At 37.1% G+C, this 13,471-nt stretch overlaps 1 protein-coding gene across 1 annotated transcript in view; it reads right to left on the bottom strand.

Moving 5' to 3' along the window:
* The window catches only part of LTBP1 (latent transforming growth factor beta binding protein 1), a 196,031-nt gene that overhangs the window by 81,481 nt on the left and 101,079 nt on the right, over positions 1–13,471 (bottom strand). Inside the window, exon 9 of the mRNA XM_054162365.1 lies at positions 11,599–11,670. Coding sequence (XP_054018340.1) covers positions 11,599–11,670 — 72 coding nt within the window. The remainder of the gene's footprint in view (positions 1–11,598; positions 11,671–13,471) is intronic.

The raw sequence follows: 13,471 nt of genomic DNA, 5'->3' as shown, positions 1-13,471 counted from the left end.
CCTAAACTTCCCCTGGCAGGATATGTAATTACATAACTTAAGCACCTCCATACCTTCAATGTTTAAAATGATTAATGTTTTAGGGAATGTTAGAAATCGATATATGGGCAAATTCTATTTGAGTAGTGAAAGTATATAGGCATGTAAAAAAACCCCAAAAGTAAAATTCTGCAAAGCCACAAATAGATCAGAAGACATTAAAAAAGTTAATGAAACTTGCTTTCAAATTTGAATTTGAGTAATTTTATTCCCACCACCATATTAGCTGTACTATTCAAATGAACTATATCTTGTAAGTTTGCAGCGATATATTGGTATGTTGTAGTAGATAAAAATAGTGTTTGTTGTTATTATTCACAAACAGTTATTCAAACAATTGTTTAAATAGCTTAAATACTGAACTGAAATGCGTGCATATATATAAACATATATATACACCCAGAGAGAGTTACAGTGAAATAAAAAGTCTGTTCTGTAGAACAGGGCTCAAAATCTGGCTTTCCATTTAAACAAATTTGGGCTACAGACTTTAGCTGGCTGAGTGATCTGGAATATCTCATAGCAAACCTGTGCTAATTGGATTTTATAATGAATTTTTTTTATAACATTGCTTACATCTATGTCTTTATACAGATATCCTGTAATTGTGAATTTTAAAGTGGATGTAAATAAAATCTCAGTAGAAATTATACATGTTTCTACAGACCTGAACTTTATTTCCTGCCACTGCTAAGAACAACTGACACAGGAACATATCAGATGCATCTGGTGATACTGGGAGAATCTTAGTTTAGAATTTTGCCTACGAATAGCAAGTCTTTCATGGCATTATCTACCAAAGTGGCTAATTTGTAGTTAGATGGGATCTTCCTATAATTCAATACACAGTCATTTTTCTTTCCAAACGATTCAGTGGGAAACATACACAGATGCTGTCATTACTGCCTCTGTATTAAATCTCCTCCTAGATGAACTGCTCTTGTACATCTAGTATTCAAATATATAACGTCCTGTCCACAAGTACCCTGTTACTGGTATTTAATGTGGGCACTGCCACATTTAAATATCAGCCTACATCTATGCAAATATCAATGAATGTTCCTTCCAGAGGTAGTCCTCTTGCTAAATTTGCCCAGTTTTTGAAGGTAAGTATTGTGCATGTTCTGATGCCTCAGCATAACTTCCTTAGTGTATTTTTAATGCCTCTTCCAAATCATGTCTTCTCAATGAGCTCATAGAATTGCAGAGCTGATGCTCTATGCTGAACTACATAAGGCTATCTAGGGATTCAAGATAAACAAGACACAACCTAATTAAAAAAACCTTTCAAATTTTCAAAAGAAACATACATGTGTAAGAATAGTGTTCCAGAATTTTAGATGAGGGGGGACACTCACACATTATTTCCAGATTTAGAATTAAAGAATCATAGAATTAGTAGATTTACTATCTACTTCACTTTGTTTCAGATTTTGGTAAAAGGCCACCTACAGAAATGTGTATTTTCTACCAACTACCAGCCTACCCAGCTGTGCAGTTGTTTGGGCAGCTGGAAAAGAAATCCAATTCGAGATTAATAGTCTTCTCTTTCTTTCTTTCAAGCTTTTTGGCCCTCTATTTCTTGTATATGGACACACATAACATTTCAGTTTTAAATTATTATACCAATGCAATTTCATTTGGTCCACTGTAAAAACTAGACAGGAAGCTACTTTGAAGTTGTCTGAATAATCTTTCATCGTGCAGAAGTACAAACTGATAACATGCATGTGGAGTCATTTGATAAAACAAAACAGCTTTATCTACATGGAGGGAATTTTTAAAGCAGTACTATAAAACCACACACATGTAAATAAATCTTTCTAAATACCAATTAAATATTCATTTTCATTTTTCAAAGAAAATAGGGTAACAAAGTTCCACTGCTAAAAAGCCTCTGCACTCGTGATATGGAAAAGAATAGATTAAGCAAGGAGCTTTTCCACACAGCACTTTCCATGATTCCACAGGAAACTCTCATAGTATGTGCTGGTAAATAAAGTATTGATTTTGTAATAGTTGGTGCTTGTTTAGCCTGGAGAAGAGGAGGCTCAGGGGTGACCTTATTGCTGTCTACAACTACCTGAAGGGTGGTTGTAGCCAGGGGGGGGTTGGTCTCTTCTCCCAGGCAACCAGCACCAGAACAAGAGGACACAGTCTCAAGCTGCACCAGGGGAAGTTTAGGCTCAAGGTGAGGAGAAAGTTCTTCACTGAGTCACTAGCCATTGGAATGGGCTGCCCAGGGAAGTGGTGGAGTCGCCATCCCTGGAGGTGTTCAAGAGGGGATTGGATGTGGCACTTGGTGCCATGGTTTAGTCATGAGGCCTGTGGTGACAGGTTGGACTTGATCTTTGAGGTCTCTTCCAACCTTGGTGATTCTGTGATTGACAATGTGAATGGTAATGAAGTGGCATAACCCCACTGGCATGAAAGAAATGTTGTCATTCTGCACTGACAGTCTGATCTTTCAGTTACTCTTCAGTATTATGTATGCCAAATGAATGGAGAACTGGTCCTTGACACACTGTGCCTCCTGGATTTGGTAGTCAATTTCCATCAATGTCTGTTGAGATGGCAGTGGAAGCCGCCATGCCAGAGGCCCTGTTGGTGACTGTTTTAACTAGTTTGTCCAAATGCATGGACACTTTACCACAACCAGGGTTGTGACAGTAGCGTTGTACCATACAGAAGAGACTGCTGCACCTCAGCTGTTCCTATGCGGTCTTTTAAGCACACAGCTTGATGTTATCATGAGGTCAGCCACCATGCATTCCTCCAAATTCATCACAGTGCTCCTAGCCTTAAGTAACCCAGATGCTGTAACCAAATTGTTGTTAACCTATTCCACAATCTTCCCCATGAAGGAGAACCTAACACAGTCCTCTCTTAACAACAACAGTTAGTGTTTGATATCTGTCCACAGACTTCGATAGGTCTCCTGGGTGTCAGGTCAACCTGCTCTCAGAAAATGCAATGTGTTAAGGACTCTCTGCCACTGGCTTTCCTAAGGAAAAAAACCCCAACGAGCTAAAACAACCATTTCCTAACAGAATGCTTGTCTGCTTATGCGAAGAGTGTGACTACTAAGTAATTTTCATGAAACTGAGAGACCCTTCAAAAGCAAACACACACGAAACAGGAAGATAATATTAGATGGTATTCATTCAAACAAGAATGAACATGCTAAGGCTGAACTTGTTATAAACCATGTTAACTATACAAAGTTTTAATAAGTCCAAAAATAATTTCATCTTCAAAGAACTTTACATTTACTTTAATTAGTAGACACAAGATGGAAACAGGTAATAGATATCAAAATGAAAATTCACTTTACTCATGGCTTCTAAAAATCTTCACAAAGAAATGTTACTTGGATTGTTGTCCAGTGTAAGACAATCTTCGAGACTTCACATTAGAAATACCCCAAAACACAGTGATGATTTGACAGCACTTTACCAGAATTATGTTTCACGAATAGTTAGCAGAATCAGATGAATAACTGACCTCATTTTTGACTCCTGACCCCTCCCCCAACACACATTTGCAATTGCATGGCCTGAACTAAATTTTGTTAAGTCTAAATGCTCATGTTGCACATTAAGATGGAATAATCAATGTCAAACTAATTTGTGAAAATTTGACCCATTCTGGTAGGTACATACTGGACTTCACTAGCAGCGTTCATCTGACTGCATGATCTCCAAGCTGACTCAATATGTAGGCATCATTACTACAACAACCTATTCTTTTCTAATAACTGTGATTGAGGGAAGGATTAAATAGTTTAGAAGACATTAAAAGAATGGAAAAGGTTTGAAAAACAACTTAATCTTTATTTGTTACTTTCCCCTAAACAGTACTTGCTTAAAGATCTTAAACCCCAATGCTTTTCAACATTTCAAGCTAGATTAGGAGTGTTGGGCTCTTTCACTCAAGAAAGAGTCTTACACATGTTGCACACTGGGGAATTGTGATGACTGATAAAGAAATGTATGAATAAAAATATTAAAAGGATAGAAGTTACATGTGGGATCAAGTTCTGTTCTAAGGTACTTAAAGTGACAAAGCATTTATACACCTATGGAAATCTTACCTCTGGCTAATACACAGCTATGTCTGTACAGAAGGGTACAATACAGTAGAATATTTTTCTCTCAGAATCTTTTAATCTCACTACTGTATGATGATGAATGGAAGAACTCTGTGCTGGAGGGGAGGATGTGCTACAGAAACTATTATATTCTGATGTTCTTCTTGTATTCTACAATGGCTTTTAAAGTAGATTACTGTGTCAATTTTAGGCTGATGCCTAGGAAATTTTCCACAGATCTTGAGTAGAAAGTGGTAGAATGTAAATAAATTACCTTTGGATGTAAAGGGAAAATAATTATAAGGTCTAAATAATCCCATTGGTCTGATAACTAACATAAAGTTAGTTTTGTAAACTATTCTGTCTCTTTCTTAACTCTTCACTCCAGCTGATACTAGCTGGTGGCTTTTGCTTAGCTGTTGCTGACCTTGGCTGCATCCTTGTTGTGGCTAAGGAACTAACAAGCTACTTTCTGTGGAGGGGGGAAGCTATTGGTACTCCCCTCCATTTTTGTCCAGGGGGTCCTTGTGTTGTTTGTAAATTGTAAATATATGTAAATATTGTATATTTTGTACATATTCATTGCATTTCATATTTCTAGATTTTAGTTTGCTTGTACATACAGTTTCATTTGCTTCCATCCCAAACTGAACTGGTCTGGCAATATTTTTTGGGGGGATAGTTCTCCAAATTTGTTACAGGGTAGTTTCAACCCACCACAATTACAAGTATGGGGCTGCATTAGCTACTGTTCAACACTGCTTTGATTCTCTATGGGAAACCCACATGCATTATTCTCTTACCTTTCCTCAAGCAATTGCATATTTAATTCAATCAGACTCAGGAAGTGAATCACTTCAGCTTTATCCTAGGATTAATGACACCATAATATAGCCTGAGTATCCTTTCTCCAAGAATAATAAACCATGCCAAGTGTAAATGCCCAGTCCTAGGAAAAAATCCTGTATCTACTTAAAACAAGATCTGTACCTGTTACTTACTGATGAAAGAGTATGTTTTGATGGTCACTGCAAAACATGCCAAGTGATTTACCGGATGCATCATAAACCTATTGTAACCTCTAATTTGCCCACTTTACTGAAATATTTTACTAGATTCCTCAGCAAGCAAATATGAAAATGCTTCATAACCTACTGGTCTTCTACACATTAGCAGGTCAAAACTACCTGAAGAACCTGATGCCCACTATAGCCAAGTGAAGTGGTGCAGAAGGACTAGTTGATCAGCAGAGAGCTGATCTGCTATAGACAAACCAGCAAAAGCTGACAGTTGGAATATCAGCTCTCTAGTGTTTCCCTTTGACAGCCTCCAGCTGGCAAAGAATTTAGGAAGAGAAGTTCACTGTATTTTGGCTGTGTTAACCATTATAACAGCTCTTCAGACCACCCAGGCCCAGCTGGCCTAATGCAAAATCACAGGAAACACTAGAGTGGTGTAAAGCTGTCTTCTCTGCCTTCAGTCTTGTAGGATGTGAGTCCACTATCTACCCTTTTCAGAGAGCAAGTGAGACCCATATTTGGTTACAGACATACTGGAATTTGAAACATTCCCATAAAATTAAATTCATTCATTCATCTCCATGCTAAATGCACTGAATTTATGCTCATCAAGATCATCACAGCTTGGAGCATTTAACTTAAAAACAAAATTCTAGAACTGAATGTGTATGTTTATTAAGGGGTTCTGGTCAAAGCCACAATCTTCTGACAGTATACGATTTAAATCCATCTATTCATTTTAAAGAAAATATTTTTGCTCAAGAAAAGCAGTCTATGAGCTCAAGAAAGTCAAAGGCCACCATGAAAAATTTGAATAATGTAAATGTAAGCAACAACAGTATTTGCTTTCAGAAATAAATCATTGCTACTATTCACGTAAAGAATGCAGGCACATTTCAAGAGTACTGATAACTGAAATGATCAAAATTGCATGAGGGTTCATTTTTTACTTTATTATGTTGAAGTAACCAAAAGATACTTAAATTTTGATAATCACTTCAGCCTTGCTTAAGGCTGAATTGAAAAAATAATAATAATAATCCATCTTTTGAAACCATAGGTCTCATTTATTGACAATGTGTTTTCTATTTTGTAGGTGAGCTTTCACTACACGAATAAATCTGTCTCAAAACACATTGAAACCCCCAGATTTCCAGCCACACTACATGCATAAATGGAAGGAAACAACTTATAATTTGACAGTATTTAAGACAACACATGACAAGGCATAAAAATGAAATATACAACAGCCTCCATCCAGGACAGTCATGATATCCAGAAAGATTTTATTAACTGGACCAAGAAAGGGGAGTTGTACAAGCATAAAAGCCTACTCAGATCACCATAGCTGCAGTAGCTGTACTGAAATATTCAGAATCAACTTGTGTCTAGAAATTATTGCAGGCCTTCTAATCCCCTCTTGTAACCAAGTGCCTGGTGCCAGAGGATACAAGCAGTCCCAAGTGATTCCAGGCCTAAGCACCACAGACAGGCAAATTTCTGAAGGGGAACTCATTTGGACTTAGCTCTGAAATCACATTTCTATGCTTTCCAAAAATTTACCCTGTTTAAAGCTGAACAGAAAATTTTTATCTCCCTTTGATGCAAAGCAAGCAACTTGCCTTTCGATAAGAAACACATGCACTTAAGAAACTTTGCTGTATTTGAGCAAACCAATCCTTCTAGATGAATTATATAGTAAACAGAAATTGTCAACGTACTGGGCAACTTCTTTGTTAGAAATAACCCAGCAGTCAGACATTAACTGTTTTTTAGTTAAGATCTGACAGATGTTTTCATGCAGTAAGTGGTTTAATATACATGATAGCTCATGTTGCACGTTAAGATAGAATATTCAATGTAAAACTAATTTGTGAAAACTTGACTCATTCTGGTAGGTATATACAGGACTTCTCTAGCAGCATCATCTGACTGCTTGATCTCCAAACTGACTCAATATGCAGGCATCATTTTCCAGTCTCTTTATGAAAATCAATTACAACTGTAGTGAAAATCAATTACAAGCTCCTAATACCACAATTGTTGTAGCTATATTGTTAACTGCTACTAACATCCTCAGTTCTAAGAAAAATATAATATCTAGATTTTCCTGCCTTCATTATAGTTGTTTCAATAATAATCTGATTAATGTGAATTAAGGGGTAAAAGAAAGAAATAACAAGGTTTTGGTTGGTAATGAAATTATAGCTGCTTTTTCTTTCTTTCTTTTTCTTTTTTTAATTACAGAAAAAAATTAGTTGCTTATTCTAAGAAGTGAATCTCTGATTTCAGTGAGCTAACAGAATAGCAGCAGCAGAAATCTACTCAACTTGTTTTGTGCTGCGTGGAATTTACCAGAATGTGAGTTTGCACAACCACACTTTTCAAACACATAATCAATGTCCAAACAGCAACCCAGCCCAGTTTCTGGAGATATACTTACTTTGCAGTATGAGCATTGTAAAAGAACATCTTTGAAAGGAGTTTGTTAACTTAGTAGCTAAGGAACATTAAATAGCATTTCTTATGAAGTTCTTTCATTACTTAGAAGCAGTAAAACAAATATACAAGATGGAGAGGAAAAAAAAATAATACTTTATCTTAGGGACAAATGTAGGAAGGCAGAACATACCTTCACAATTTATTTCAAATCATGATGAAGCCAAGAAAAAAGCTTGAAGTCCCCAGGGCACAAGATTGCAAAATTAGATCTATCAACATACAAGTACTAGTTCCTGCACGCTCATCTACATTTAATTTTAAGCATATGGGGACTTCTCAAGAACTTCTATGCATATTTTGCTTTACTGAATAATAACAAGTGTCCAGGTATTTTTCCATTTCTCCCAGATAAGATTTTTAAAGTGCTCTACTGGCAGCATGTTAGTTTCCCGGAAAATGAATCAATCCTTTCCACCAGCTGTTTTTTCGTTCTATTTTAGTTTTCCAAGAAAACCATTAGCAGAAGAAAACAGTAAGTATAATTCTAAACAGAGACACAAAATTTAGCATCACATGTCGATTCTGACAAAGTTGCAACTCTGATAAGATGTACTTTGGCTTAAATGACAGCCCTAAGGCTTTCATGTGTGTAGTGTAATAAATCACCCCATTGAAAAGATAATTACTGAGGGGGGAAAAAAGGCTTTCTTGATAGCAATTACACTAAACTGTTCAAATTAGCATACCCACAGATGGTTCTTTGTTGTCCTACATACCCATTAGAGAGAAGAATGTTTCATTACATTAGTTCACTCACTCAAGAGAAAAACAATATGATCTGGTTATTATCAAATTAATACTACATAGACTTTGTAAATTAAGGAGGCCTTTGACTACAAAATCAATGTAGAACAAAAGGCTTTTAGGCCTGAGTTTGCAAAGGCAGTTAAAGTTGGACAGTATCAAGGTGGAAACAGCAGGGACTCAGAAATGTATCCCTATTACTATTTGGTCTGGCAATGTCAGCCCTTTCTTAGTATGGAGACAGCATGCACACTAAACTTTGGACAAAGAATAATCTAACTAAAACACATAATTGCATAAGGATGTGCTGTGCCTCTCCTTTTCAATTTAATGATAAGGATTATTACAGGAGTATGAATACTCCTGTGGCAGCTGCTTAAAGTTTTCACAGGTATTGCTGCTGCTTGGCATTGTGTTTGTGATAAGGACAGCTCTTTATTCATTAGCCCTGTCATCTTGTCTTCTCGAAAAGCTTGTCTGCTTCAGGAAAACACAAACAGGACACTTTTGCCCGATCCAATGAGAAGCACATGCTAATGACCATTTGACCATTTCAGGACTGAAACATACCCTGCCAGTAGCTTTCACATATGAAGCTGGCTTTTCTAAAAACCATTCAAACATGTCAAAATTTTGACTATCTGAAAGAAAATGGTAATCTTGTTATCTACTTCTACAGGACTACATTTAATTCTGGCTTTGTTTCATGGGCATTCCTTCTTCCAGTTCCTTCCTTATTCATATCTCCTTTTTGGAGTGTGCTGGGTGGTTAGTAAATTACAATGAAGTCATGTAAACCTCAGTAAGACAATGAGAGGAACCTGCTTCAGTTACCATGTCTATTTTCTCCAGAAAGACACTGGCCCCATTCTGAATTCATCAACGATCCCTTTCCTGGTGAGATAATCTAGCTTAAACTCTAGGCTCTAAGTTTCTATATATCAACTACAAGTTATATTTAGCCTCTATAACTCTCTTGTAGGATAATGATTGCAATAATAAACCAAACTATTTAAAGCTTCATATTTTTGCAACATTAGTTATATGGAACAAAAATATGTCAGAGAAAAAAACTATCAAAATCCAGTACAACAAACAATGCCATGGCAGGACCTAGCTCCCTCTTATGCTTCTACCCAGGGAGAAATGTTCTTCTTCTCTATCAGCCTGCCACTGCTCAGTGAAACAACTTCCTGGCCTACTTCTGGCAATCTTCACAAGCACCAGACCATTTTTTAACTGCATGTAGCCCCTGATTAAGGATCTTAGTTTCGTTGAAGTAAGTTTTGCCAACACCCATGCACAACCCCTTGAAACAAACTGAATGCTGTACTGGCCTTTAAATGCCTGCTGGGTTGCTGCTGTCTAGGAAACCATTGTGTATACAGTAGGGGTTGTGCACAACTACTGGAGATATCGAAAGCTCTTTTCCCTCTGACCATGTTCAGAGGGATGCATGATGGTACTAATGCATCATGGCATCTTCCAGACACTTGCTGTGCTCACACTTAGAAATCCTCTCTTTTGAGAATTTGAAAAATCTTGTAGCTTATATGTTGAATGAGAAAATCATTTTCAAAATGGCTGGAAACATGTTGTTGAAATAAATGAACTGCCTGTGTGTCAAATTTGAGACACAAAAAGGTGCCCCATTTATGCCTTACACTCACCTCCTTCACCTTTCACTTCTCAGTCCTCATTAGTAGCTTGCCATCAAAATCTTCCCATACCTTTTATTTATTAAGAAGACTCTACAGTCTTTCACTGGAGATGAGGAAACAAACTCGAGATGCAATTTGCATCTCTGCTCTATTTAATTTTTTACTATTTTGACCCATTTTCTCTCACAATCCTCCAAAGGGTCCTACCATGCAAGCTGCCAAACCACTAGATAGAGATCTGAGCAGCGGATAGCTTCAAGTGGCTATACATATAGCCACTATAGCATGTATGGCTATACATATAGCCACTATAGTGGCTATAGCAACTCATATCTTCCTCAGCAGTGGAAGCAGGGAGACCTTTGTATTTAGTACTCTACAAATGGTATGGCTTTGGTTGGTAAAATAATTTCTTTATGTGATTGGCTGCTGTAGATTCCTTTACTGACATGCTAACTGGAAGTTTTCAATTAGGTAACATTAGCTCCCTCTGTACTTTAACACCAATTACTGTCATTTTCTCCCTCTCTCCACCAGCAATACTATTTGTTGGGACCTCTCTCACCCTTGTAGTGTCAGCAATGACTAACAAACCTAAGCACAGTTCAGTGCCAACCTCACTTGAATTCATTCTTCCCTTTCTTCTCAAATCTCTCTCCTGAACACCACTGCAGGACTGCATCCATCTTCTTGGAGATCCTTTCTGTTGTTTACCTGAGCTGTGCCAAACAAGTTATACAAGCAATAAAGCTTCTCCCTATATCCTGATCTGGCACCTTTGCTCAATACTCCACTGAAAAAAAAACAAGCATATGTCTATGGTCATCTGTTCTGTTTCACCAGACAGATGACAAAGGCCAGGAGAATCTAAGTGCCTCAAGCCTTTCTGTGTGGCTGCATGATCACAAAAATCTCAGTCTCATACATTTTGATAACTTCTACCCTCACAGCTAGAAGACATAGGTTATAATCTTGGAGTAATATAGCAGTGTCTAACTCCATATTCTCATCTGCACTACGCACGTTCTTGAAGTGCATGGGTTACTGCTTTACATAGCAGCCAGATACACAAGGCTGTTCATTTCCACTTGCCAGTGACATTGTCTGTCTGTTCTCAGTCCTGTTATGTCTAACCTCCAAAGCCCAAAAGTATTGTTCTCCAACTGCATTACACTTTCATGATTACAGAAATTATTTTGTATTGCTAGTTTCATCTCACTTAACTGGAAAAGTCTGCAGGTTAAGTGTCAGAGCAATGAATATTTACTGAAAAACAATGTAAGTGAATCCTTGTGAAGTCATCTTTATACATCAGCAAAGAAAACAAGGGTATACCTAGAAATTTTGAAAGTTTTTCACCCTGTGGCAACTACATTTTATATGGAGTTGCCAATATTTGGAAGGAGTTAAAAGTAGTCCCAAAAAATGTCCCCTAATACAAATCAATGGACAGGATTCATCCACCTAAGTCAGAAGTATAAAAAACTTGTCACACAAAAGTAGTATCCAAAACAAACACAATCAATTCTGGGCACTATCATACCTTGACAAAATGTAGCATTAATCCTCTTGTAGCCTTGTAGGCATTCCATCACAGTACTGTATCCATGATAAGCTGAATCAAAAAAGAAAAAGATAACATCAGTTGAATAGTGGTGATTAACACACTGAATTAGAGAGCCTCACAACCAAATTATTATGCAACTATAAAAGAAAACTGTATTTTTTCAGTGAAGTATGTTTAGGCATAAAAGGTCAAGAAATAACAAATGAAGGTTGTACAGGAAACCTTAATTCTGTCTCTTTCCACCTGCATACCACTGGAATCTTCAGATATCCATTCAAATTCGTATTTTTTCCAAAACCAAAATCTTTGCAATCAAAACATTATCTTTCATCCTAGATGCTCACAAATATTCAAATACTTACTGTCCCAATCTGTCTACAAATATAATGTTAAGAAAAGATAAAGTTGAGGATTCATGATGGAAAGTCAATGGTTTGAAAACTGAAACTTGTCTGTGTTTGCCATTACAGACCTGGTTCAAATTCACACTAAACCCAAGTGAGTCTCAGCTTTTTGTAGGCATGAATGGTACCCTGCAGTACAGCCTGGCAGAGGAACACAGAGGAAGAGCAGAGTTATTCTGGTTGGAGATGGAGACCAGCCCATAAGCTATGCCAGGCCTTTTCCAGTGCTGCAATTAATTTTCCTTTCCAGGGTGACTCAGCTGCTCTAGAAAGTGTAGTGGTGGAGTGAAGTCAGAGGTTTTAACCTCTCTCTCCCTCATCCTCCTACTCCCACACTGAACAGGAAACAGCAGCTTACTAGCAGCTGTTTTCTTCCTTCTACAAAGAGCCCCAACATAAGCAGGTCACAGTAGAGGAAGGAGCTTGTTCAATGGTGGCGCCATGTGGGAGCTGGATTGAGTCCTACATTACTTACCCTTTACTCACTTAGACAACCTGTTTGTAATTAATAACTGTTAGCAAGAAGCTTGAACAATCATAGCATTTCCCATGTAACACAGAAATGCATTTTGTCTTAAAAATTGTCTTGTGCAGGAGCCTTCAAAAATGGTGATCTGTTCCAAAATGTCTTGGTTTTCAGCAACACCAAATAACCAATAAACTCGCAGACATGGGAGCTGTCTCAGGCCAAGGCACTTGACTTCGAAACAAGACAGCAGCCCTGACAGCAGTGGCTATTACCCAAAATACACAAATACATCTTCACAAAGTGACAAAGCCCTCTTTAAGTCCATAGGAACAAGACACAGGCAAACCTATGTACATCCTAAAGTAGTTGACTGAAGAGAGAAATAAAGCACAGGCTAATGAGACTGAAGTATATGCTTAAATGTTTTGCTCAAGCAGCTTTCACAGAAGATCATGTTAAATGCAACCTGATGACATATTATTATGAAAACAGGTCAATATTAACCAAAATGTATGAAGCATATAACCATAAAAGCAAAATAAAGTATGTTTGCTTCCAAAAAGTCTACAATAAAAAGGGCAATATGAATTTAGTGCAGTATCATGACAGGCCAAAATTACATGGAACTAATGTGGGACTAATTTTGCCTGCTGAGACACTACCATGGGCATCACTTAACTAATAACTTACTAATAATTTACTTGAATCTCAAGTTTTTCCATCCAATATCATATATATATATATATATATATATATATATACACACATTAAAATATACACAGACTCTTTTTATCAATGAAACATTCTCATTATTGTAAAAAACCCCAACCAAAAAAAAACTAAAAAACCCCTTAAAATACAAGTCCTTAAGAAGCCGCTCCACACATTCATTAGATCTTATAATAAATGTACATTTATCTTTGGAAACTGCTCTGCAGAAGCACAACACTTCTGACATGAAGTTTAATTTGACAGC

The sequence above is a fragment of the Dryobates pubescens genome, chromosome 6 (assembly GCF_014839835.1).
Source record: "Dryobates pubescens isolate bDryPub1 chromosome 6, bDryPub1.pri, whole genome shotgun sequence".
NCBI lineage: Eukaryota > Metazoa > Chordata > Aves > Piciformes > Picidae > Dryobates > Dryobates pubescens.
The sequence above is the reverse complement of the archived record's forward strand: the minus strand, read 5'-3'. Positions and strand labels throughout refer to the sequence as shown.